A 26916-nucleotide genomic window follows, 5' to 3' on the forward strand; every position below is an offset into this window, starting at 1 on the left:
GTACTTTAGGAAGGTCCAACCTTTCCAAGGAACTTGATAACACCAACCCTTCTTCGTAACGGGTTCGCCGGACTGCTTTGATTTTGTCAGAGACTTCACCGAAACCGAACAGCAGGGCGTGGCCACACTCGGGACAGCAGAGGGGGAAACCAAAGTGGTAACAAGGGTACTCCCGTTTGGTGCGCAAGTCCCTCCTCAGCATCCGAATGCGATCAGTCTGTTACGCCGTCAGGTTCCAGGAAGGCGCCTGTGAAATCCCACTTCTGACACTAAATGAGGATTCTTTTGCAGCCAGTCCGGATGAAATGATCAGTCGAACACCTCGTAACTTTAACATGTTTATTTCTCGGCCGGGGCTAAAACCACTGTGTCTCTTGAAAGTCACAATAGCAAGCCAAAGTCAATACATCTAACAGCAGGATTTATACATTTTTGGTTCATTTCTGAGGGCAGCTCCCTCGCATTCCTATCTGTGCTCTCAGCTCAATTATAATTCAGCCCCCTCAATTATAATTATCTTTAAGCCTAGTGCACCCATTCCCAAGGCCGTTATTGCAGTTTGTCTGGTTCAAAAACAAGTGATACATTTTTGCTACCAGAAGCCTGTCTTGACATTTCTTCACACAAAGCTTTACCTAACATTTTGTTTTTCCCATAAAGTTCCAATCCATCTTGAGCCAAACTCTCATTTATCGATCATCAGCCAAACTCTCAGCAGCAGAGGCAGCTGATCGGATTTACTCAATCTCAGTCACAAAGAAGCTCCACAAGCTCCTCACACTTCTTGTTGGAGCTGAGGATGGAAGAGACAGGGGAGAGCAAGAGTACTTCAAAAGGAACTAACTTGTGTCAGAGATATGAATAAGTTTCAACACACTGCGTATTTAACACCAATCTAATTTATTTGACTTTTAGCTAGAATATTAGCCCCTGTAAATGGGCTGGAGTTTGTTATCAGCAGAAATGAACATAGTTCAGTCCTGAATGTGGAATTAACAACAAAATCCATTCACTGTGGTTACTTGTGGCCTCGTTGATGCTGCTGCAGGTTGGATGCCTGAGTGAATCCCTTCCCACACTCTGAGCAGGCGAATGGCTTCTCCCCAGTGTGAACTCGCTCGTGTCTCAGCAAGTGGGATGACCGAGTGAATCCCTTCCCACACTTGGAGCAGGTGAATGGTCTCTCCCCAGTGTGAACTTGCTGGTGTCCGGACAGAGTGGACAACTGAATGAATCCCTTCCCACACTGTGAGCAGGTGAATGGCCTCTCCCCAGTGTGAATTCGCTGGTGAATCAGCAGGTGGGATGACCGAGTGAATCCCTTCCCACACTTGGAGCAGGTGAATGGTCTCTCCCCAGTGTGAACTCGCTGGTGGCTCTGCAGGTCATCTGATCGAGTGAATCTCTTCCCACACTGAGCACAGGCAAATGGCCTCTCCCCAGTGTGAATTCGCTGGTGATTCTGCAGGTTGGATGACTGAGTGAATCCCTTCCCACACTCTGAGCAGGTGAACGGCCTCTCCCCAGTGTGAACTCGCTCGTGTTTCAGCAAGTGGGATGGCCGAGTGAATCCCTTCCCACACTTGGAGCAGGTGAATGGTCTCTCCCCAGTGTGAACTCGCTCGTGTTTCAGCAAGTGGGATGACCGAGTGAAAGACTTCCCACACTTGGAGCAGGTGAATGGTCTCTCCCCAGTGTGAACTCGCTCGTGTTTCAGCAAGTGGAATGACCGAGTGAAAGACTTCCCACACTTGGAGCAGGTGAATGGTCTCTCCCCAGTGTGAACTTGCTGGTGTCCGGACAGAGTGGACAACTGAGTGAATCCCTTCCCACACTGAGAGCAGGTGAACGGCCTCTCCCCAGTGTGAACTCGCTGGTGTCTCAGCAGGTTGGATGTATCACTGAATGCCTTCCCACACGTGGAGCAGGTGAATAGTCTCTGCCCAGTGTGTATTTGCTGGTGTGTGAACAGGCCGGATGACTGAGTGAATCTCTTCCCACACTTGGAGCAGGTGAATGGTCTCTCCCCAGTGTGACTGCGTCGATGAATTTCCAGCTTGGATGGGACAGTGAATCCTTTTCCACAGTCCGCACATTTCCACGGTTTCTTCTCCGTGTGACTGCATTTGTGGCTTGTGAGGCCTGATGACGTGTCCGGTTTCTCCCCATTGTGAACGATGCTTTTTCCTTCCATGTTCAAAATCCGCTGATATTCAGGATATGATAAATTGAGGCTCTGTCAGATCCTGATGTGATGCTTGGTTTGTGTTTCCGGACCTTGAAGCCTTTCCTTCGAACACCCGGTGAAACTGATTCAAAACAGAAAATAGAGTGAGAAAGAACCCACAAAAACACAAAGGCAGGTTGTGAAATTGAGCTGAATGAATCTGGTCATTTGTGGGGCCGGCACTGGGAACAAAAGTGACCATAAACACCCAACTGGCCCCTTTGGGAGGAGAGAGAAAGAGGTGAAGAGGGATTTTGTTTATCTATAAGACATATTAAAGAGAATAGATGGCAAAGCAAATACGATCTTGAGCTTCATAAACAGTAATATTGATTCCGAAACAGGGAAGCCAGGCTACCGGTGACACAGTGATTAGCACTGCTGCCTCACAGTGCCAGGGACCCAGGTTCAATTGCGGCCTTGGCAACTGTGTGTGTGTGGAGCTTGCACTTTCTCCCAGTGTCTGCATGGGTTTCCACCCGGTGCTCAGGTTTCCTCCCACAGTCTGAAGAAGGGCAAGTTAGGTGGATTGGCCTTGATAAATTTCCCCTTAGTGTCCAGGAATGTGCAGGTTTGGTGGGGCTATGGGGTTACAAGGACAGGGTAGGGGTGTGGGCCTAGGCAGGGTGCCCTTTCAGAGAATCGGTGCAGACTTGATGGGCCGAATGGCCTCCTGCTCTGTGGGAATTCTATGGTTCTAATTCTATTCTCTGAATCTTTATAAAGCTCTGGTCACCACTCTTCAGGAAGAATGTGAAAATTCTTGGAGAAGGTGCAGAGGAGATTTACCAGAATGGTTCCTGCAAAGGAGGTTAAGGGAGACTTGATTCAGGGACAAAAGCTTAGGCCAGATTTCCATCGGGTGGGCAAAGAAACTGTTTCCATTCACTGATCGTACAAGCGGTCGGGACACAGATGTAAAGTTTTGGGTAAAACCTGGATTGAACTATATAAGATGCTGAGGGGTCTTGACAGGGTGGATGTGGTGAGAATGTTTCCTCTTGTGGGAGAATCTAGAACAGGGGGGGTTACTGTTGCAAAATAAAGGGCCACCCATTTCAGATGGGGATAAGGATATTTTTTTCTCTTGAGGGTTGTAGGACAGGGTGTGGCACAGTGGTCAGCATTGTTGCCTCACAGCACCAGGTACCCAGTCTATGACTCATCTTTCATTCCCTCACCTACAGTATAAATATCTCCCACTTTCTCTGTCTTTTAGCTTTGACAAAGAATCATCTGGAATCGAAATGTGAGCTCCTTTCTCTCCCCACTTATGCTGCCAGACATGCTGAGATTTTCCTGCATTTTCTCTTTTGGTCCTGGGTTCAATTCCGACCCTGGGTGACTGTGTGGAGTTTACACGTTCTCCCTGTATCTGTGTGGGTTTCCTCCGGGTGATCCGATTTCCTCCCACAGTTCAAAGGTCTGCAGGTTCGCTGGATTGGCCATGCTTAAATGGCCCTGAGTCTCCAACAATGTGCAAGTTGGGTGGGATTATGAGGGTGGGGTGGGGAGCTCTTTCGGAGGGTCGATGTGGACTCGATGGGCTGAATGGGGTCAATCTGCACTGTAGAGATTCTATGACTTTGGAACACATCTTTAAAAGGCAGTGGAAGCAGTGTTCTTGGATATTTTTTAGGCAGAGCTGGATAGATTCTTGATAAGCAAGGAGGTGAAAGGTTATCGGTGTTGGCCAGAATGTGGAATTGAGGTTAAAATTAGATCAGCCGATGGGGCAGCACGGTGGCGCAGTGGTTAGCACTGCTGCCTCATAGGTCCGATCACAGCCCCGAGTCACTGTCCAGGTAGAGTTTGCACATTCTCCCCATGTCTGCGTGGGTCTCACCCTCACAACCCAAAGATGTGCCGGGTAGGTAAATTAGCCACAATAAATTGCCTTTTAATTGGGAAGAAGAAAAGAATTGGGTACTCTAAATTTAAGGGAACAATATTGGAAAATAAAAGAATTAGGTACTCCAAATTCTTTTTTTTAAATTAGATCAGCCGCAAACTTATTGAATACTGGAGCAGACCTGAGGGGACGACTCCCAGTTTGTGTGTAAGGAGCAGGCTCGAGGGGCCGACTCCCAGTTTGTGTGTAAGGTGCAGGCTCGAGGGGCCGGCTCCCAGTTTGTGTGTAAGGAGCAGGCTCGAGGGGCCGACTCCCAGTTTGTGTGTAAGGTGCAGGCTCAAGGGGCCGACTCCTAGTTTGTGTGTAAGGTGCAGGCTCGAGGGGCCGACTCCCAGTTTGTGTGTAAGGAGCAGGCTCACCAAGACAGACGGTAACATTTGAATTGATTGAAAGTTTACTGATGACCATGAAACCATTGTCGATTGTTGGTTCACTCATGTCCTTCAGTGAAGGAAATCTCTGTCTGGCCTACATGTGACTCCAGATCCACAGTCAGCTGGCTGACTCTTAAAATGCTCTCTGAGATGCACTCAGTTCAAGGGCAATTAGTGATGCTGGCCCAGCCAGAAACACCCACATCCCGTGAATGAACAGAAAAGAAAATCTGCCATCCTTACCTGGTCTGGCCGACACGATTCCAAACCACAGCAATGTGGTTGACTCTTTAAATGCCCTCCGAGATCCAGCAGAGGGCAGTAGGATCCAGCAGAGGGTAGTAGACCGGACCTGCTGATTGGCCGTTGCTGGGGAAATTTGCATACGTCCGTGTGCTCACCCTAACTTGGAGGCGTACATGAACAAGAGACCCGACCTGTTCAAGTGAAGACAAGCATCCAGCAGAGGGCAGTAGAGCGGAGCTGCTGATTGGCCGTTGCAGGGAGAATTTGCATACGTCCGTGTGCTCACCCTAACTTGGAGGCATACCTGAACAAGAGACCCGAGCTGTTCCAGTGAAGACAAGCATCCAGCAGAGGGCAGTAGAGCGGAGCTGCTGATTGGCCGTTGCTGGGGAAATTTGCATACGTCCATGTGCTCACCCTAACTTGGAGGCGTACCTGAGCAAGAGACCCTAGCTGTTCAAGTGAAGACAAGCATCCAGCAGAGAGCAGTAGAGCGGAGATGCTGATTGGCCGTTGCAGGGGAAATTTGCATACGTCCGTGTGCTCACCCTAACTTGGAGGCGTACATGAACAAGAGACCCTACCTGTTCAAGTGAAGACAAGCATCCAGCAGAGGGCAGTAGAGCGGAGCTGCTGATTGGCCGTTGCAGGGGAAATTTGCATACATCCGTGTGCTCACCCTAACTTGGAAGCATACCTGAACAAGAGACCCAAGCTGTTCAAGTGAAGACAAGCATCCAGCAGAGGGCAGTAGAGCGGAGCTGCTGATTGACCGTTGCAGGGGAAATTTGCATACGTCTGTGTGTTCACCCTAACTTTGAGGTGGTTTGTGGAGGAGCTCTTGTCAAGTGACACTTAAACCTGAAACATTTCTTCAGTGTTTCCCTCCCTACCCCCTCCTCTAACCAAAAAAACCAACCGCTGTAAGGATCAAGAGGAAGGTTCGAGGGCAGGTAGAAGTGGAAAGTTGAACCGTGATGTCACAGCCTGCAGGTAAGGAATTGGCTGGTGACTGGTAAGTAGTTTTTATTTATTTTCCCTCATGTGTTATCGTGCGGGGCGCAGAGGTTGCTGAGTGAGTGCTTGCTGAGAAGGGGAGTGAATAACAGGTAAGCTCTTTCTTTCCTTTTTTTTATCTAGAGGGATGACAGGGAAGGTAGTGCAATGTTCCTCCTGCAGAATGTTTGAGGTGAGGGACGCCGTCACTGTCCCTGCTGATTTCATCTGTGGGAAGTGCACCCATCTCCAGCTCCTCAGAAACCACGTTAGGGAACTGGAGCTGGAGTTGGATGAACTTCGGATCATTCGGGAGGCAGAGTTGGTCATAGATAGAAGCTTCAGGGATGTAGTTACTCCGAAGAATAAAGATAGATGGGTGACGGTGAGAGGGGCTGGGAGGAAGCAGTCAGTACAGGGATCCCCTGTTGCCCGTTCCCCTTAGTAACAAGTATACCGCTTTGGATACTGTTGGGGGGGGGGGCTTACCACGGTTAAGCCATGGGTACAGGTCTCTGGCACAGAGTCTGTCCCTGTTGCTCAGAAGGGAAGGGGGGAGAGCTGTACAGCATTAGTCATTGGAGACTCCATAGTTAGGGGGATAGATAGGAGATTCTGTGGGAACGAGAGAGACTCACGGTTGGTGTGTTGCCTCCCAGGTGCCAGGGTGCGTGATGTCTCGGATCGTGTTTTCGGGATCCTTAAGTGGGAGGGGGAGCAGCCCCAAGTCGTGGTCCACATAGGTACCAACAACATAGGTAGGAAAAGGGATGGGGATGTAAGGCAGGAATTCAGGGAGCTAGGGTGGAAACTTAGATCTAGGACAAACAGAGTTATTATCTCTGGGTTGGTACCCGTGCCACGTGATAGCGATACGAGGAATAGGGAGAGAGGAGTTGAACACGTGGCCACAGGGATGGTGCAGGAGGGAGGGTTTCAGATTTCTGGATAATTGGGGCTCATTCTGGGGTCGGTGGGACCTCTACAAACGCGATTGTCTGCACCTGGACCAGAGGGGTACCAATATTCTGGGGGGGAAATTTGCTAATGCTCTTCGGGAGGGTTTAAACTAGTTCAGCAGGGGCTTGGGAACCTGAATTGTAGCTCCAGTATACAGGAGGTTGAGAGTAGTGAGGTCATGAGTAGGGTTTCAAAGTTGCACGAGTGTACCGGCAAGCAGGAAGGTGGTTTAAAGTGTGTCTTCTTCAATGCCAGGAGCATCCGGAATAAGGTGGGTGAACTTGCGGCATGGGTTGGTACCTGGGACTTCGATGTTGTGGCCATTTCGGAGACATGGATAGAGCAGAGACAGGAATGGTTGTTGCAGGTGCCGGGATTTAGATATTTCAGTAAGCTCAGGGAAGGAGGTAAAAGAGGGGGAGGGGTGGCATTGTTAGTCAAGGACAATATTACGGTGGCAGAAAGGACGTTTGATGAGGCCTCGTCTACTGAGGTAGTATGGGCTGAGGTTAGAAACAGGAAAGGAGAGGTCACCCTGTTAGGGGTTTTCTATAGGCCTCCGAAAAGTTCCAGAGATGTAGAGGAGAGGATTGCAAAGATGATTCTGGATAGGAGCGAAAGCAACAGTGTAGTTGTTATGGGAGACTTTAACTTTCCAAATATTGACTGGAAACGCTATAGTTCGAGTAAATTAGATGGGTCCGCTTTTGTCCAATGTGTGCAGGAGGGTTTCCTGATAGAGTATGTAGATAGGCCAACGAGAGGCGAGGCCATATTGGATTTGGTACTGGGTAATGAACCAGGACAGGTGTTAGATTTGAAGGTAGGTGAGCACAATTCGATTACGTTTACTTTAGTGATGGAAAGAGATAGGTATATACCGCAGGGCAAGAGTTATATCTGGGGAAAGGCAATTATGATGCGATGAGGCAAGACTTAGGATACATCGGATGGAGAGAAAAATTGCAGGGGATGGGCACAATGGAAATGTGGAGCTTGTTGAAGGAACAGCTACTGCGTGTCCTTGATAAGTATGTACCAGTCAGGGAGGAAGTGGTCGAGTGAGAGAACCGTGGTTTACTAAAGCAGTCGAAACACTTGTCAAGAGGAAGAAGGAGACTTATGTAAAGATGAGACATGAAGGTTCAGTTAGGGCGCTCGAGAGTTACAAGTTAGCTAGGAAGGACCTAAAGAGAGAGCTAAGAAGAGCCAGGAGGGGACATGAGAAGTCTTTGGCAGGTAGGATCAAGGATAACCCTAAAGCTTTCTATAGATATGTCAGGAATAAAAGAATGACTAGGGTAAGTGGAGGGCCAGTCAAGGACAGTCGTGGGAAATTGTGCTTGGAGTCCGAGGAGATAGGAGAGGTGCTAAATGAATATTTTTCGTCAGTATTCACACAGGAAAAAGACAATGTTGTCGAGGAGAATACTGAGATTCAGGCTACGAGACTAGAAGGGCTTGAGGTTCATAAGGAGGAGGTGTTAGCAATTCTGGAAAAAGTGTGAAAATAGATAAGTCACCTGGGCCGGATGGGATTTATCCTAGAATTCTCTGGGAAGCTAGGGAGGAGATTGCTGAGCCTTTGGCCTTGATCTTTAAGTCATCTTTGTCTGCAGGAATAGTGCCAGAAGACTGGAGGATAGCAAATGTTGTCCCCTTGTTCAAGAAGGGGAGTAGAGATAACCCCGGTAACTATAGACCAGTGAGCCTTACTTCTGTTGTGGGAAAAATCTTGGAAAGGTTTCTAAGAGATAGGGTGTATAATCATCTGGAAAGGAATAATTTGATTAGAGATAGTCAACACGGTTTTGTGAAGGGTAGGTTGTGCCTCACACACCTTGTAGAGTTCTTTGAGAAGGTGACCAAACAGGTGGATGAGGGTAAAGCAGTTGATGCGGTGCATATCGATTTCAGTAAAGCGTTTGATAAGGTTCCCCATGGTAGGCTACTGCAGAAAATACGGAGACATGGGATTCAGGGTGATTTAGCAGTTTGGATCAGAAATTGGCTAGCTGGAAGAAGACAAAGGGTGGTGGTTGATGGGAAATGTTCAGACTGGAGTCCAGTTACTAGTGGTGTACCACAAGGATCTGTTTTGGGGCCACTGTTGTTTGTCATTTTTATAAATGACCTGGAGGAGGGCGTAGAAGGATGGGTGAGTAAATTTGCAGATGACACTAAAGTCGGTGGAGTTGTGGACAGTGCGGAAAGATGTTGCAAGTTACAGAGGGACATAGATAAGCTGCAGCGCTGGGCTGAGAGATGGCAAATGCAGTTTAATGCAGAAAAGTGTGAGGTGATACATTTTGGAAGGAATAACAGGAAGACTGAGTACTGGGCTAAAGGTAAGATTCTTGGCAGTGTGGATGAGCAGAGAGATCTCGGTGTCCATGTACATAGATCCCTGAAAGTTGCCACCCAGGTTGAGAGGGTTGTTAAGAAGGCGTACGGTGTGTTCGCTTTTATTGGTAGAGGGATTGAGTTTAGGAGCCATGAGGTCATGTTGCAGCTATACAACACTCTGGTGCGGCCGCATTTGGAGTATTGCATGCAATTCTGGTCGCCGCATTATAGGAAGGATGTGGAAGCATTGGAAAGGGTGCAGAGGAGATTTACCAGAATGTTGCCCGGTATGGAGGGAAGATCTTATGAGGAAAGGCTGAGGGACTTATGGCTGTTTTCGTTAAAGAGAAGGTTGAGAGGTGAATTAATTGAGGCATACAAGATGATCAGAGGATTGGATAGGGTGGACAGTGAGAGCCTTTTTCCTCGGATGGTGATGTCTAGCACGAGGGGACATACCTTTAAATTGAGGGGAGATAGATATAAGACAGATGTCAGAGGTAGGTTCTTTACTCAGAGAGTAGTAAGGGCATGGAATACCCTGCCTGCTACAGTAGTGGACTCGCCAACACTAAGGACATTCAAATGGTCATTGGATAGACATATGAACAATAAGGGAATAGTGTAGATGGGCTTTAGAGTGGTTTCACAAGTCGGCGCAACATCGAGGGCCAAAGGGCCTGTATTGCGCTGTAATGTTCTATGAGATGGCTGAGCAAGCCACTCGGTTTAAGGGAAATTAGGGATGGGCAATAAATGTTGGCCCAGCCATTGACTCCCACAAATGATTAAAATAAAATCCTGGAGACTCCAGTCAGTCAATCCGGGAGAGTTGCCATCTGGTCCAGGCACCTTGTCCTCTGTAAAGATGGCGGCAGGTAACCCGGGCCTGTCACCGCTCAGCTCTCACTCTGTTCGGTGCTGTTTAAGACGGGACCGTTAACATTTTCCTCGGGAGTTGAAGCCTCCACGGGGTATTTATGAAGCCTCCCGGCTCACTCCGCAGCTTCTATTGCTCCCGGCTACAATCCTGAAAGTTGCTTGATTGTTTCTTTCCCGCTCCTCGCATCGTCAGCGACAACCTGAACTGCGGATGCGCCGGGCACAGCCCGAACGGTGACAGTGCCCAGTGAGTGATTGGCGGCGGTACCGGACCAATAGGAATTGTGAGGGTTGGCCTGGCGGACCAGATGGGAGCAGCTGGTCCTCCAACCGATGGTAGTGAGTGAGGGGCGGGGCTGGACTGTGAGTGAAGCATGCGCAGTGCGGGTGATGGGCAGACGGGTCCACAATGGGTAAAGGGGGGGATGGTGGGGCGGAGGATCCAGTGGGTGGACGGAGAGGCTCCGGAAACCCTGGCAATAAACTGAGCGGATCCCCCCTCCCCCCGTTTACACCGACCAGGGCCGCAGCTCTCAGATCAATGAAGAGCAGCTTTGTATCAGGTTGGTCATTGGTTCCAGAGGTTGTTCCCTGGTCTCCAGCGTCGCTTCTTTATCAGTGAATCATTGAATGGTTACAATGCAGATTGAGGCCATTCAGCCCGTCCTGTTTGTGCTGGCTCTCTTTGCCAGAGCAAATCAGCTCCTCTCACTCCCCTGTCCTTTCACCAACAAGACCAGCAGCAAATATTCCCCATCCCCAGTTACCTGTGGAGAAGTTGATGTTTGACCTTCTTGACCCGCTGCAGTCTGTGTGGTGAAGGTGCTCCCACAATGCTGGAGTTACAGGTTATTCACCTTCTTGGTTAGGAATCGAACAGAGTGATCAGGGATCACCCAATTAGTAGGGTCCAAACTGAAGGACCACCCAAAAGAGCACGAAACCCCCCCAAGAATAATAAGAGTTCGCCACATGTTCGTCCTCTCTTGGACCTGGTACCCCGGTCCGGCCATCTCCAATTGCAACAACACCAGAAGCAAGTCCAAGTTTAACGCTCGCTACCAGACGGATGAGTCCCGCTGAGCAGCAGTTACTCCTTCGGACTCGATAGATCCAGAATCGACCAGTGGCTACTGTTTCTCTGACCTAAACCGGGTGTCCGAAGTTAAGTACAGGTTGTCATAGTCGATAGGTGTAGTTAACTAGTACTGTTTATGTTGCATGACTAATTGTGTGTAAATAAAATAGCCTTGACCTTGAACTAACTAACTGGTGTTTGGCTCTTTGGTCGATAGCCGGTTGAACCTTGTGTTGGTATCATTTGATTCCTGGCGACGCGAAGCATTAGAATATAGATAACATAGAAAGAAGGGCAAACTCACTGATTGCCATCATTGGAACTGAGCCACAGAAAGGACAGAGTAAAAGAAGAAAAGGCAACAATTTGATTGGTCGATTGGCCTCCTTCTGCACTGAAGGAATTCTATGGTTCTGAGACTCCATTTGTCAACAGAATATTCATCAATAATTTGGTTTTCTGCAATTTTGATTTGTCGGCTCAGATTGAATTAAGGCATCAGAAACAGGAACAGGAGTCGGTTATTCAGTCCATGTTCTAAACATGCAGGATATTTTGAAGCAGAGATTTTCTGAAGCATCAACACCAGGATGTGTAAAGAAATGGGACAGGAGCCTGGGTCTTTGCTGCATCATCAACAGATCAAGAGTCAAGGATTGCTTCCTGAGATTGGAAGGTAACTCACGGAGTTCCCACATTCCAAATCAGAGACAGGGAACGACAGGCCCCACAATCACAGGGAAGATGCTTGAGGATCCTAACAGATTCAGTTTCTGATCACTGGGGTGGAGAAGGAGCCATTAGAGATTCTCAAATGGCTTCTGAAAAACAAGGTCATGTCTTAATAATAACAATAATCTTTATTGTCACAAGTAAGCTTACATTAACACTGCAATGAAGTTACTATGAAAAGCTCCCAGTTGCCACATTCCGGCGCCTGTTCGGGTACACAGAGCGATAATTCAGAATGTCCAAATTACCTAACAGCACGTCTTTCGGGACTTGTGGGAGGAAACCAACGCAGACACGGGGAGAACGTGTAGCCTCCAATAGACAGTGACCCAAGCCAGGAATCAAACCTGGGACCCTGGACATTGAATTCTCCCGAACAGGCGTCGGGATGTGGCGACTAGGGGCTTTCACAGTAACTTCATTGCTGTGTTAATGTAAGCCTACTTGTGACAGAGGATTATTATTATAAATAAATCAAATCAAAACTGGCTCGTTGGTCCAGGGGTAAGATTCTCGCTTCAGGGGTTGTGCTCTATGAAAATGTGAGAGGTCCCGGGTTCAAATCCCAGATGAGCCCTTTGATGTTGTTTCTTATTGGGGGCAGCACGGTAGCATAGTGGTTAGCACAATTGCTTCACAGCTCAAGGGTCCCATGTTCGATTCCCGGCTTGGGTCACTGTCTGTGCGGAGTCTGCACGTTCTCCCCGTGTGTGCGTGGGTTTTCTCCGGGTGCTCCGGTTTCCTCCCACAGTCCAAAGATGTGCAGGTCTGGTGGACTGGCCATGCTAAATTGCCCTTCGTGTCCAAAATTGCCCTTAGTGTTGGGTGGGGTTACTGGGTTATAGGGACAGGGTGGAGGTGTGGGCTTGGGTAGGGTGCTCTTGCCAAGAGTCGGTGCAGACTCGATGGACCGAATGGCCTCCTTCTGCACTGTAAATTCTATGATAACCTATGAAACCTGGGTGAGGGTCACATTCAGGAGAAGTTATTAAAATGGAACAGATAAACTATATCAGGATTTACTGATATTTCCATTTGAATCACTGCTCCTGGCACCTGACACCTCTTGATCCATCACATCAACATTTGGCGGAACTGACTGCGCTGAGGTCTGTCTTGGATTAAAAACTGGAGGATCACTTGTCATCACAGAATCCTAGACATTTACAGCACCGAGGCCATTCAGCCCATTGTGTCTGTGTTGGCTGAAAATTCCTTGTCCAGTCTAATCCCATTTTCCACCTCTTGGTCTGTAGCCTGCAGATCACACAAACTCCACATACGATGAGGGTTTCTGTCTCTACCTCCCTTTCAGACAGAGTTCCAGATCCCCACCACCCCGGGTGAAGAAAATCCTCAATTCCCCTCTAATCCTGTCAACAGATACTTAAGTCTCTGGCCCCAGGTTACTGATCTGTTTGTTCATGAAATAGGTCCTTCTGCCATCTGATCCACTATATCTGGGACCCTCAATGTTGCACACCTCAATTAAATGTCCACTCAGCCTCCTCTGTTCCACAGAAAACAATCGATCCAATCGTTCCTCTTGTTAAAATTCCCTAATCCTGGAAACATCCAGAAAAACCTCTTCCGTACTCTCTCCAGGAAGAATGTGATTGTACAGGAATGTGGTGACCAGAACTGTGCTCAGTGCTCTAGCTGTGATCTAACTCATGTTTTTTAGTTCTAGAATACCCATTCTCTAACCTTCAATGTGATGGAAACTGACAGCTGCAACCTGTCAGCATTTGAAAGATATTTACAAATGATTCGAGAGTTTCTTACAGTTGGGATCTTTCTCGGTTCTGTCCATTCGAGGTGTTTGATAACAGACTTTCTCCTGTGAATATCCAGCTGGAGTTTTGGGCCTTGATGTGTTTCCTTGTTCATCTTGTTGCCTCTAATCATTGAATCTTGTGGTTTCAGACACCAGAGAATCAAACTCCCAGCAACAGATTGTCTTTTACTGACTTTCTTAACAGCTCTGCAATAATACAGGCATAGTCATTCCTTACATAGTTCTGGTCCTCAGTGAAATACTTAAATGATGAGCTTTAGATGTTCTTCATATATTCCACAGGAAACTAAGGCGCCCACCAGAGAGTAAGGGAGTGAATCTGAACCGTGTCCCCGGGAAAGGAGCACCCTTGGGACCAGCCATCTGCCTTTCCCTCGGGGAACAGAACCGATGGGGACCTCGCTGCAAACCACACATCAAGGAAGCCCCCAAAGCCGGCCTGCCTTTCAAATCGGCCCGTGGGGAGGTATATTAAGCTCGTCTCCACTCAATAACGCCAATCTCAGCCGGAAATCGGAGTGGGAAATCATTAACCAGTGGCTCTGTGCGGGAAATCATTAACCAGTGGCTCTGTGTGCGGCAAATCATTAACCAGTGGCTGTGTATGCGGCAAATCATTAACCAGTGGCTCTGTGTGCGGCAAATCATTAACCAGTGGCTCTGTGTGCGGCAAATCATTAACCAGTGGCTGTGTGTGCGGCAAATCATTCACCAGTGGCTCTGTGTGCGGCAAATCATTAACCAGTGGTTCTGTGTGCGGCAAATCATTAACCAGTGGCTCTGTGTGCGGCAAATCATTAACCAGTGGCTCTGTGTGCGGCAAATCATTAACCAGTGGCTCTGTGTGCGACAAATCATTAACCAGTGGCTCTGTGTGTGGGAAATCATTAACCAGTGGCTCTGTGTGCGGCAAATCATTAACCAGTGGCTCTGTGTGCGGCAAATCATTAACCAGTGAACAGAGTTAATTTTCAGAGAACCACTTTCACTTGGAATTATTTGTCCATGGAAGTGGCTGATCAGCCATGATATTGTAGAGAAGAGCATGCTCAATGGGCTGAATGGCCTGCTCCTTTCCTATGTACCAGTCCTGGGAGTGTTTGTTGGGGACAGTGTAGAGGGGGCTTTACTCTGTATCTAACCCCGTGCTGTACCTGTCCTGGGAGTGTTTGATGGGGACAGTGCAGAGGGAGCTTTACTCTGTATCTAACCCTGTGCTGTACCTGTACTGGGAGTGTTTGATGGGGACAGTTTAGAGGGAGCTTTACTCTGTATCTAACCCCGTGCTGTACCTGTCCTGGGAGTGTTTGATGGGGAGAGTGTAGAGGGAGGTTTACTCTGTATCTAACCCCGTGTTGTACCTGTCCTGGGAGTGTTTGATGGAGACAGTGTAGAGGGAGCTTTACTCTGTATCTAACCCCGTGCTGTACCTGTCCTGGGAGTGTTTGATGGGGACAGAGTAGAAGGATGGAGCTTTACTCCCTGTCTAACACGTTGCTCTGTGTAGATCAATGTTGGTCACACTCCAGCTTTTCACACTTTGAACCGGTGTTTTCTCTTTCTGCACCTGTGTTATCCATGTCAAATGTTTAAATATTCAGGAGGAACAATGTTTATGTTGAAACCCGATCGAGCCCCTCGTCCAGAACCTGAGCCACAGGCTACAGCTGGTGTGTAACCTGTAACCAGATCCCAGCAGCATTAAAACAAGCTGACAAGCGACAGTAGCTCCTTGTATAGCGAAAGCTGCTCCCGGACTGTCAGCAGAAACAGGACCGAAGAAGACCCTCAAGCTCTTTGCCATAAATATGAAGCTAATGAGGTAATCACAATTTGCAGTCAAATATATTCAACCCCTCCCATCTCTCTCTGTACCCCGAAGCCCGACCTTGCATAGAAATTTGGGAAGGACACAAAGGCGTTTGTGGGAGCGAGGTGAAGCAACAAGAGGGGATGATGATGTGGGGGGGGGGGGGGGGGGGGGGGGGTTGTGGAGGGTAGTGGAGAGGATCTGAGAGGGAAGGTGGACAAGGCTGTGTCATGGGGACGGCTGCGGGGGGAGGGGGGGGCGGATTCCGGAGGGGTCCATTCCAGAGGAGGGGGGTCCTAGAGGCCTCGGGTAACATAGAACATTACAGCACAGTACAGGCCCTTCGGCCCTCGATGTTGCGCCGACCTGTGAAACCACTCTAAAGCCCATCTACACTATTCCCTTATCGTCCATATGTCTATCCAATGACCATTTGAATGTCCTTAATGTTGGCGAATCCACTACTGTTACAGGCAGGGCATTCCACGCCCTTACTACTCTCTGAGTAAAGAACCTACCTCTGACATCTGTCTTATATCTATCTCCCTTCAATTTAAAGCTATGTCCCCTCGTGCTAGACATCACCATCCGAGGAAAAAGCCTCTCACTGTCCACGCTATCCAATCCTCAGATCATCTTGTATGCCTCAATTAAGTCACCTCTTAACCTTCTTCTCTCTAACGAAAACAGCCTCAAATCCCTCAGCCTTTCCTCATAAGATCTTCCCTCCATACCAGGCAACATTCTGTTAAATCTCCTCTGCACCCTTTCCAATGCTTCCACATCCTTCCTAGAATGCGGCGACCAAAATTGCACGCAATACTCCAAATGCGGCCGCACCAGAGTGTTGTACAGCTGCAACATGACCTCATGGCTCCGAAACTCAATCCCTCAACCAATAAAAGCGAACACACCGTACGCCTTCTTAACAACCCTCTCAACCTGGGTGGCAACTTTCAGGGATCTATGTACATGAACACCGAGATCTCTCTGCTCATCCACACTGCCAAGAATCTTACCATTAGCCCAGTACTCTGTCTTCCTGTTATTCCTTCCAACATGAATCACCTCACACTTTTCTGCATTAAGCTCTATTTGCCACCTCTCAGCCCAGCGCTGCAGCTTATCTATGTCCCCCTGTAACTTGTAACATCCTTCCGCACTGTCCACAACTCCACCGACTTTAGTGTCATCTGCAAATTTACTCACCCATCCTTCTACGAGGGGAGGTTACTGAGATCCCCCCACCCCCCAGCATGATGGGGTCTGGGGGAAAAGAGTCGAACCGCAGAATCCCTACAGTGCAGAGAGAGGCCATTCAGCCTATTGGTTCTGCACCGACCCTGTGAAAGAGAACCCGAATCTAGGCCCACTCCCACCTGGGTGTGGGTGCATGTCTTGGGGAGGTGTCCTGTGTGTGTGGGGGGGGTCCTGTGTGTGGGTGCGTGTCTGGGGAGGTGTCCTGTGTGTGGGAGAGGTGTCCTGTGTGTGGGTGTGTGTCTGGGGAGGTGTCCTGTGTGTGGATGCGTGTCTGGGGGCAATGGCCTGTGTGGGGTGTGTATCTGGGAGGTGTCCTGTGTGTGGGGGGGAGGTGTCCTGTGTGTGGGGGAGGTGTCCTGTGTGTGGGAGAGGTGTCCTGTGTGTGGGTGTGTGTCTAGGGGAGGTGTCCTGTGTGTGGGGGACGTGTCCTGTGTGGGGTGTGTGTCTGGGGAGGTGTCCTGTGTGTGGGTGTGTGTCTGGGGGCAATGTCCTGTGTGGGGTTTGTGTCTGGGGGAGGTGTCCTGTGTGTGGGGGAGGTGTCCTGTGTGTGGGTGTGTGTCTGGGGGAGGAGGTGTCTGGGGAGATGTCTTGTGTTTGTGGGTGTGTGTGGGGGACGTGTCCTGTGTGGGGTGTGTGTCTGGGGAGGTGTCCTGTGTGTGGGGGAGGTGTCCTGTGTGTGGGTGTGTGTCTAGGGGAGGTGTCCTGTGTGTGGGGGACGTGTCCTGTGTGGGGTGTGTGTCTGGGGAGGTGTCCTGTGTGTGGGTGTGTGTCTGGGGGCAATGTCCTGTGTGGGGTTTGTGTCTGGGGAGGTGTCCTGTGTGTGGGGGAGATGTCCTGTGCGTGGGTGTGTGTCTGGGGGGTCCAGCTCCCCTCACTGACCCCCTGTTTTGTTTGCTTTACAGGCCATGGGGCAGGACGTTGTTGCTGGCAGTGAGGCCTCCTCTCCTCCCCCTGCTCCTCCTCCTGGGTACGGGGCTCGGCTGCCCCTCAGACTGCCTCTGCTGGAGCCCGAACCGGACGGGGAGCTGCTCGTCCCGGGGGCTGGAGTCGCTGCCGCGGGGGATCCCGGCTGGCACGCGGGCGCTGGACCTAGGTGACAACCGGCTGGAGCGGCTGGACTGGGGCCCGGGACGGGGCCTGAGCCGCCGGCTGGAGGAGCTGGAATTGGGCCACAACCGGCTGCGGGAGCTGGAGGCCGGCGCCCTGGGCGGCCTGGAGCGGCTGCAGCGCCTGGGCCTCGGCCACAACCTCCTGCGCTACCTGCAGCCCGGAACCCTCCGCGGCCTGGCCGCCCTGCGCAGCCTGGAGCTGGCTGGCAACCCGCTGCTGCTGCTCGGCGACCACACCTTCCGCGGCTTGGCCGCCCTGCGCACCCTCAGCCTGGGCTCCCCCGAGCTGGCCTGGGCCGGCCCGCGAGCCTGGGCTGGCCTCAGCGGCCTCAACCAACTCACCGTCCGTGGTGCCGCGCTGACCTGGCCACCCGGTCCTGCCCTCTCCCCCCTCCTCAACCTGACCGCCCTCCGCCTGCTGGCCTTCCCCAAGGCCGCCGCCCTGCCCGGCCGCCTCTTCCAGGACCTCTCCCGCCTCCGCCTGCTGGAAATCGACTCCTGGGCCTCACTGGCCCAACTAGGCCCCGATTGCCTCCAGGGCCTCAATTTGGTTTGGCTCTCAATCACCCACTGCAACCTCAGCACTGTCCTCCATGCCAGCCTGAGGACTCAGGCCTACCTGCGCTTCCTCAACCTCTCCTATAATCCCATCAGTGCCATCCGCGGAGCGCTGCTGCAGCACGTAACCCGCCTGGAGGAGCTGCGATTGGTGGGCGGCCGTCTGCGCATCATCCATGACGCCGCCTTCCGCGGCCTCGTCTACTTCCGGCTGCTGGACGTCACGGCCAATCAGTTGGCCAGCCTGCCGGCTGCTGCCTTCCGCTCGCTGGCCTCCCTCCAGAGCCTGGGCCTCGGCCTCAACCCGCTGGCCTGCGACTGTCGCCTGCTCTGGATCGTCCGCCGGCGCCACCGCCTCCGCTTCCTGGGCCCCCAGCCGCCCACCTGCGCCTCCCCGCCGTCCCTCCACGGCCGCCGCCTGCCCGAGGCCGCCGGCTCCCTCCCTGCCAGCACCTTCAGTTGCCGCCGGCCCCGCATCCGCGACAAGAGGCCGCAGCGGCTGCAGGCCCGAGAGGGCCAGACAGTCACCCTCCGCTGCTCGGCCGACGGCCAGCCGCCGCCCCTCATCCTGTGGCTCAACCCACGGCGCCAGCGGCTGGGCCACCCCGAGGCGGGGATGAGCCTCCCCGGGGCGGGGATGAGCCTCCCGGGGGCCTGGGCCTAGTATCTGAAAATCTGGGCCTGAACCCCGAGGACCGCGGCCTCCTCCCTGGGCGTCCGGACCCCAGCCTGCCCCCCGCGCCCCCACTCCTCTCCGGACCCGCCGTGGGCCGCAGCCGCCTCCTGCCAGACGGCAGCCTGCAGATCACCTCGGTCCGCCGCATGGACTCCGGCACCTATCGGTGTGTGGCCCGCAACGCCGGCGGCAACGACACGGCCTCGGCCTCGCTACAGGTGCGGCCGCTCTCGCTACAGGAGCTGGGACTGGCTGGGCGCTCCGACTCCCGGGCCAAGGCCGGCCTACGGCCCGGATATCCCTTCGACACCCACATGCTGCTGGTGGCCACCACCATGGGCTTCGCCTCATTCTTCACCGTGGTGTCGCTCTGCTTCACTTTACTCTTCATCTGGAGCCGGGCCAGCGGGCCCATCAAACACAACAACATCCATGTCGACTTCGTGCCACACGCGGGCGGGGGCGGCAGAGGTGGCGACGGGGATGACGCTAAATTCAACATGAAGGTGGTCTGAGGGCTGACGTCACTGTCCGCGACGTCACTGCGACCCCATCTATGCTGCAATTGCTAAAGGACAAGTGTCCCATATGCCTTTTTCACCATCCTATTAACCTGTCCTTCCACCTTCAGAGATCTCAGAACAAACTCACCACGGTCCCTTTGTTCCTCAGACGCCCCAGTGTCATGCCGTTCATTGAATGCTTCGTTGTCAAATTACGCCTGCCAAAGTGTGTCACCTCACATTTTTCAGGGTTAAATTCCATCTGCCACGTTTCTGCCCATTTGACCATCCTGTCTATATCTTCCTGGAACCAAAGACACTCAACCTCACTGTTAACCATCAGGCCAAGCTGTGTGACATCCACAAAGGTAATGATTCTACCCCACACATAGTCATCTATGCCGTTTATATAAATGACAAACAACAGGGGACCCAGCGCAGATCCCTGTGGTACGCCACTGGACACTGGCTTCCAGACACTAAAGCAGCCATCTGTCATCTTCCTCTGTCTCCTACAGCCAAGCCAATTTTGAATCCACCTTATCATGTTACTCTGTATCACATGTGTATTTGTCTTCTTTATAAAGTCTCCCATGTGGGATCTTGGCAAAGGCTTTGCTGAAATCTATGTAAACTACATCACTACCACCATCGACATACCTGGTGTCAATCAATCAATCAAAATTTGTTCGGCATGACCTCCCGCTGCCAAAGCCATGCTGACTATTCCTGATCAAACCTTGCCTCTCCAAGTGGAGATAGATTCTCTCCTTCTGAATTTTCTCCGATAGGTTCCCTCCCACTGATGCGAGACTCACTGGTACTTAGTTCCCTGGCTTATCTCTACAACCTTTCTTAAATAGTGGGATCATATTAGCTGATCTGCAGTCCTCTAGCACCGACCTCGTCGCCAAAGAGCAATTAAAAATTTGGGTCGGGGCCCCTGCAATCTCACCTCCCACAGCATCCTGGGACACAATTCATCCAGACCTGGAGATTTGTCCACTTTTAAGCTTGCCAACACTTCCGATGTCTTGTCACTCCCTCTGTCAATTCGCTCAAGAACCTCACAGTTTCTCTCCCCGAGTTCCAAGTCTATCTCCTCATTCTCTTGGCTGGAGACGGATGTGAAATATTTATTCAACACCCAACCAATGTCCTCTAAAGTTTCTCTCCATTTAGATAATAAATTGCCTTTTTATTCCTCTGACCAAAATTGATAACCTCACACTTATGCATGTTAAATTCCATCTTATCAAATGTATTCTGGAAGTCCAAACACATCTACAGTACCCCCATTATCCGCCTGGCTTGTTACATCTTCCAAGAACTCCAACAAATGAGTCAAACACGATTTACCCTTTACAAAACCACACTACAAAGTCTTACAACATCAGGTGAAAGTCCAACAGGTTTGTTTCGATGTCACTAGCTTTCGGAGCGCTGCTCCTTCCTCAGGTGAATGAAGAGGTATGTTCCAGAAACATATATATAGACAAATTCAAAGATGCCAGACAATGCTTGGAATGCGAGCATTAGCAGGTGATTAAATCTTTACAGATCCAGAGATGGGGTAACCCCAGGTTAAAGAGGTGTGAATTGTGTCAAGCCAGGACAGTTGGTAGGATTTCGCAGGTCTGATGGCGGGGGATGAATGTAATGCGACATGAATCCCAGGTCCCGGTTGAGGCCGCACTAATGTGTGCGGAACTTGGCTATAATCTTCTGCTCGGCGATTCTGCGTTGTCGCGCGTCCTGAAGGCCGCCTTGGAGAACGCTTACCCAGAGATCAGAGGCTGAATGCCCTTGACTGCTGCCCCGACTGGAAGGGAACATTCCTGCCTGGTGATTGTCGCGCGATGTCCGTTCATTGCCACACTGACTCTGATGGATTGCGGTTTGGCTTTCCAAAAGTCCAATTACTACTTCCTCAATAATGGATTCCAACAGTCTCCCAACTACAGGCTTAAACTAACTAGTTTCCTACTTTTTGAACAGGAGGGATTACATTAGACTTTTCTACTAATGCAGTGACATTGTCACTGGATCAGTGTCTCCCCCCCCCCCCCCCCGGTCTCTACGAGGTTGTTTGCGGAGAGGAGCCAGAAGCAGCGGATAGTGAGAGTGGAGAATGTCCATCGGGGCTGGTTTAGCACACTGGGCTAAATCACTGGCTTTCAAAGCAGACCAGCAGCACGGTTCAATTCCCGTACCAGCCTCCCCAAACAGGCGCCGGAATGTGGCGACTAGGGGCTTTTCACAGTAACTTCATTTGAAGCCTACTTGTGACAATAAGCGATTTTCATTCATTGTTTCATTCAGCTCTCGGGCAGCACTGAGGATTTGTAAACCCCGCCTCCCGACACTGACCTCTCACCTGATACCTCACAATGCCAGGGCAATGATTGACGGCAGCTCCTGACCAATAGGGTGAAGGGGTGGATTCGAAAGGCCGGTGGGAATCGGCTGGTCCTCCAGCCAATCGGAGTGAACAAGGAGGCGGGACTGGGCCGAGTGAAGCATGCGCAGTGCGATTAATGGCGGCGTTCTTTCTCGGATGTATGATCCGTAAAGGAGGGAATGGCAGGACCGAGGGAGAGCTCAATTAGGCGCGTCGTTGGACACACTTCTTAAACATGTTATATTAACCGAAAATCCTGAAAAATAACCTACCGGTATCGGGGGGGACCTGAGCGGGGCCTGCAGCTTTCTCACAGACGAGACTAAATGGCGGCCATCTCTCTCGCGCGTACTAGAGGGGCTGCGCATGCGCATTCGTCAACGTGCTTGGGGCACGAGCAGCAATGCGCGCGCGCATCCACCATCTGTCTTGGGGGCAGCAGCGGAGCGCATGCTCAGTCGCCATCATTGCAATATTTTTGAAATGTTTCACCATGACAGACTCACTCTGAGTTACAAATTCTCATTTATGAGGCAGAACAATGATACATGTCCAGGGCAGTGACAATAATTCGTATTTATTGTGCCTTGACAAAATCAAGCATTTTAACACATCGCAGAGAAACGTTATAAAATAACAATTGACACTGAGCAACATGGGGAGATATTAGGAGAATCTTAATGGAGGAAAGTGAGTGAGAGAGTCGGAGAGTTTGAAGGAGGAAATTCCAGAGCTTGTGGCCCAGTCAAATGATAAAAGGCCAGTAATGGTGGACCGAATAAATCAGGTATGCTGTAGTGGCCAGAATTAAATTAGTGCAGAGATCTTGAAGGGGTGTGTGAGGAGATTACAGAGATCAGGATGATCACAACTATAGGAATCGAAGAATGGGAAATTTCAACTTTTGGTACTTCTTAAAAGGAAAGTGAGCACAGGGGATGGGTAAACAAGACTTGTTTGTATTGTATTTGTTTTATTGTCACATGTACTGAAGTACAGTGAAAAGTATTCTTTTCGTACAGTCATAAGTTCGGATATGGAGATGCTGGCATTGAACTGGGGTGAGCACAGTAAGAAGTCTTACAACACCAGGTTAAAGGAGGAAGGAGCAGTGCTCTGAAAGCTAGTGATTTGAAACAAATCTGTGTAAGGACTTTAACCTGGTGTAAGACTTCTTACTGCAGTCATAAGTTCATAAGATACAGGAGCAGAATTAGGCCATTTGGCCCATCAAATCTGCTCCACCATTCTATCATAGCTGATATTTTCCTCATCTGCTCCCTACAATGCTAAACACCAAGAGCGGGATTGCAAAATCAGCCAGAGCATCTCCTCGCTAGAACACATGACCTAGGAGCAGGAGTAGTAAATGTAGCCTCCCGCGCCTCAACATCTTCAATGTGATCATGGCTGATTCCATCCTGGCCTCAACTCCACTTTCTCCATAAAGCATTCTCCATAAACCTTCAACCCATCACCAATTAAAAATCTGTCTAACTCCTCCTTGAATTTACTCACTGTCACTACATCCACCACACTCTGGGGTAGCGAATTCCACAGATTCACAATCCTTTGGGAGAAGTAGTTTCTCTTCAAATCTGTTTTTAACTTGCTACCTCTTATTCTAAGATCATGACCTCTCGGTTGAAATTCCCCACGAGAGGAAGCATCAGCTCCATGTATACTTTATAATCTTTATTGTCACAAGTAGGCTTACATTAACACTGCAATGACGTTACTGTGGAAATTCCCTAGTCGCCACATTCCGGCGCCTGTTTGGGAATACAGAGGGAGAATTCAGAATGTCCAATTCACCGAATAAGCACATCTTTTGGGACTTGTGGGAGGAAACCGGAGCGCCCGGCGGAAACCCACGCAGACACAGGGAGAATGTGCAGACTCCACACTGACAGTGACCCAAACCAGGAGTCAAACCTGGAACCCTTGCACTGCGAATCAACAGTGCTAACCACTGTGCTGCCTTGCCACCCATTATCCATATCTTTTACCATCTTCTTTACCTCAATTAGATCTCCCCTCATTCTTCTAAACTCTTCTAAAGAGAGTATAGGCCTAAACTGTTCAATCTCTCCTCATACGACAAACCCCTCATCTCTGGAATCAATCTAGTGAACCTCCTCGGAACTGCCTCCAATGCGACTACATCTTTCACAAATAAGGGGACAAAACTGTGCACAATACTCCAGGTGCGATATTACCAATGCCTTGTATAGTTGCAACAACACTTCCTTACTCAATTCCTTTTGCTAACATTCCATTTGCTTTCCTTATTATCTGCGGCACCTGGATGCTTGTTTTCTGTGACTCATGCACAAAGACACCCAGATCCCTCTGCATAGGAGTTAAACTCCATTTGCCACATTTTGGCCCACTCTCCTAACCTATCGATATCCATTTGTAAGGTTCTTATTTTCTCATTGCAGTTTACTGTCCCACCTATATTTGTGTAATCTGCGAATTTGGCTTTTGAACCTTCTTTCCCTGTATCCAAGTCGTTAATATAGATTGTAAATAACTGGGGCCCAAGGACCGAACCCTGTGGTAGCCCACTAGTTACATCTTGCCATCCAGAATAAGAAATATTTATCCTGACTCTCTGTCGTCTGTCCTTCAGCCAGTCTTCTATCCAAGCTAATAAATTACCCTAATCCCATGTGATCTCACCTTGTCAATTAACCTTCTTTGTGGCAACTTATCAAACACCTTCCAGAAGTCCAGATACACTACATCTACAGGATCCCCATTATCCACTTTGCTTGTTACATCGTCGAAGAACTCACAATTCTTTAGTCCAGAAATTAACTTCTTAGTATTTGGAATGGTGGAATGTGAATTCAGTTTTTTAAAATCTGGATTTAAAAGTCAAATAATGACCATGAAACCATCGTTGATTGTCATAAAAACCTATCTGGTTCACTCATGTCCTTTAGGAAAGGAAATCTCCTGCCCTTACCTGGTGCGGCCCACATGATATTCCAGACCCACAGCAAAGTGGTTGACTCTTAAAATGCCCTCTGAAATGGCTGAGCAAAGCACTCAGTTCAAGGGCAATTAATGATGGGCAGTAAATGCCCAGCCAGCGACACCACATCCCATGAGATAATTTTTTTTAAACTTGAGGAAGGATGTGAAGGCATTGGAGTGCAGAGTCCAGAGAAGGTTCCCAAGAATGTTTCCAGGGATAAATATGAGAAGACGTTGGGTCTGTTTTCCGTGGAGAAAAGAAGGCTGATTGGAGGCTTGTAGAGGTAATCAAGATCCTGAGGGCTTTAGACGGGGTAAATAATGAAAATCTATTTCCCTTCTGGAGTACATCAAGAATTGGAGAGCACAGATTCAAAATAATTAGCAAAAGGAACAGAAGTGATGCGAGGAAAAAGGTTTTCACCCAGAGGGTGGTTGGAGTCTGGAACGAACATCTTAAGAGGGTGATGGAGGCAGCTCCAATCAAGGTATTTAAACGGGAATTGGATTTTTATCTGAAAAGAAAGAATGTGCAAGGTTACAGGGATAAGGCAGGGGAGTGGGATTAGGTAGAATGTTCTTTCAGTGAGCAGTGCAGACTCGATGGGCTGAATGGCCTCTTCCTGAACTGTAATGATTCTGTGGTTCTGTCAGCACAGGCCCTCCATCATCAGCATTGGAACTGAAACTCGGATCATTACATCAACACAGAACCGCACTGGAATTTCAGAAAACTGGGAAATCTTCCGAGGGCAACTGACACCAACATCAGGTGAAATTCACCAACCGCCCAATGTCTGCAACAGATTGATAGGATTGATGAAAGCTCAGTGTTTAATCTGGGAGAAGGTGAACCAGAGAACAGAAATAATTCAGAGTAAGAAAAGATCAAAAATAATGTCCCAGTCAGTAACAGGAGATCAATCAGTCTCCTCTTATCATTGAGGAAACCGAATATTCAAAACACAGTGTCTGAATCAAAGCTGATTTAATCAATATTTATACAGAACATCAATGCACACCCCAGCTTTCAGGCTTATTAATACCGGCAGCAACAAACTCCAGCTGTCAGAGTGAAGATGGTTCAGTCCAGATGTGATTAACAGCAGAATCCAAATCCAATCCCTGCAGTCACTTGTGAACTCGCTGGTATCTCAGCATGTGGGATGACTGAATGAATCCCTTTCCACACACTGAGCAGATGAACGGCCTCTCCCCAGTGTAACTCCGCTGGTGCTTAAGTAGGTTGGACTTCCAAGAGAAACCTTTCCCACAGAAAGAACAGATGAAAGGTCTCCCTGGTTTGAGTGCGTTCATGTGTCAGCAGATCCTTCCGGCTTTTAAAGCTCTTCTCACAGTCAGGATATTTAAACGGCCTCTGATCAGTATGAACAAGTTGGTGTGTCAGCAGATCGAATGAACGGGCGAATCCTTTCCCACAAACGGAGCAGGTGAACGGCTTCTCCCCGGTGTGAGTGAGTTTATGGCTCAACAGATCTCTTTTCCTTTTATAGTTTTTCTCACAGTAAGAACATTGAAAAGGTCTCTCCTCACTGTGGATATGATGGTGTTTCAGGAGGTGGTACGAAGTTCTGAAGCCTTTCCGACACACAAAGCAGATGAACGGTCTTTCCCCAGTGTGAACTCGCTGGTGTCTCAGAAGGTCAGATGATTTAGTGAATCCTTTCTCACACACAGAACGGGTGAATGGTCTCTCCCCGGTGTGACTGCGTTGGTGAATATGCAGCTCAGACGGGTAATTGAATCCCTTCCCACAGTCTCCACATTTCCACGGTTTCTCCCCCATGGGACAACACTTGTGTTTTGACAAGTTTGATGATTGGCTGAAGCTTCGTCCACACACAGAACATGGAAACACTTTCTCCCCATTGTGAGCGGATTTTTTTGATTCCATGTTCAAAAGCTGATAATGTTCTGGCTCTGATGAGTCGAGTGACTGTTACATCCTGATGTGATATTTACAAATCACCCCTTCCAATATCCTGAAAAATGAATTCAAAGAGGAGAAAAAGAGAGTGATAAACACAAAGGCAGCTTGTGAA

At 49.6% G+C, this 26916-nt stretch overlaps 2 protein-coding genes across 2 annotated transcripts in view; one reads left to right on the top strand and one right to left on the bottom strand.

Annotated features, from left to right (window-relative positions):
• LOC140417825 (uncharacterized) overlaps positions 1–26916 on the top strand; it is a 118895-nt gene that overhangs the window by 21205 nt on the left and 70774 nt on the right. The window contains 3 exon segments of the mRNA XM_072501276.1: positions 17524–18811; positions 25508–25730; positions 26368–26516. Coding sequence (XP_072357377.1) covers positions 17524–18811; positions 25508–25730; positions 26368–26516 — 1660 coding nt within the window.
• On the bottom strand, positions 884–22238 carry LOC140419267 (uncharacterized). The gene is made up of 2 exons (XM_072503102.1): positions 22141–22238; positions 884–2309 (listed from the first exon to the last, which is right to left on the bottom strand). The coding sequence occupies exon 2, from the start codon at positions 2192–2194 to the stop codon at positions 1019–1021; it is 1176 nt and encodes a 391-aa protein (XP_072359203.1). The 5' UTR covers positions 2195–2309; positions 22141–22238; the 3' UTR covers positions 884–1018.

Source organism: Scyliorhinus torazame, chromosome 5 (assembly GCF_047496885.1).
Source record: "Scyliorhinus torazame isolate Kashiwa2021f chromosome 5, sScyTor2.1, whole genome shotgun sequence".
Taxonomy (NCBI): Eukaryota; Metazoa; Chordata; class Chondrichthyes; order Carcharhiniformes; family Scyliorhinidae; genus Scyliorhinus; species Scyliorhinus torazame.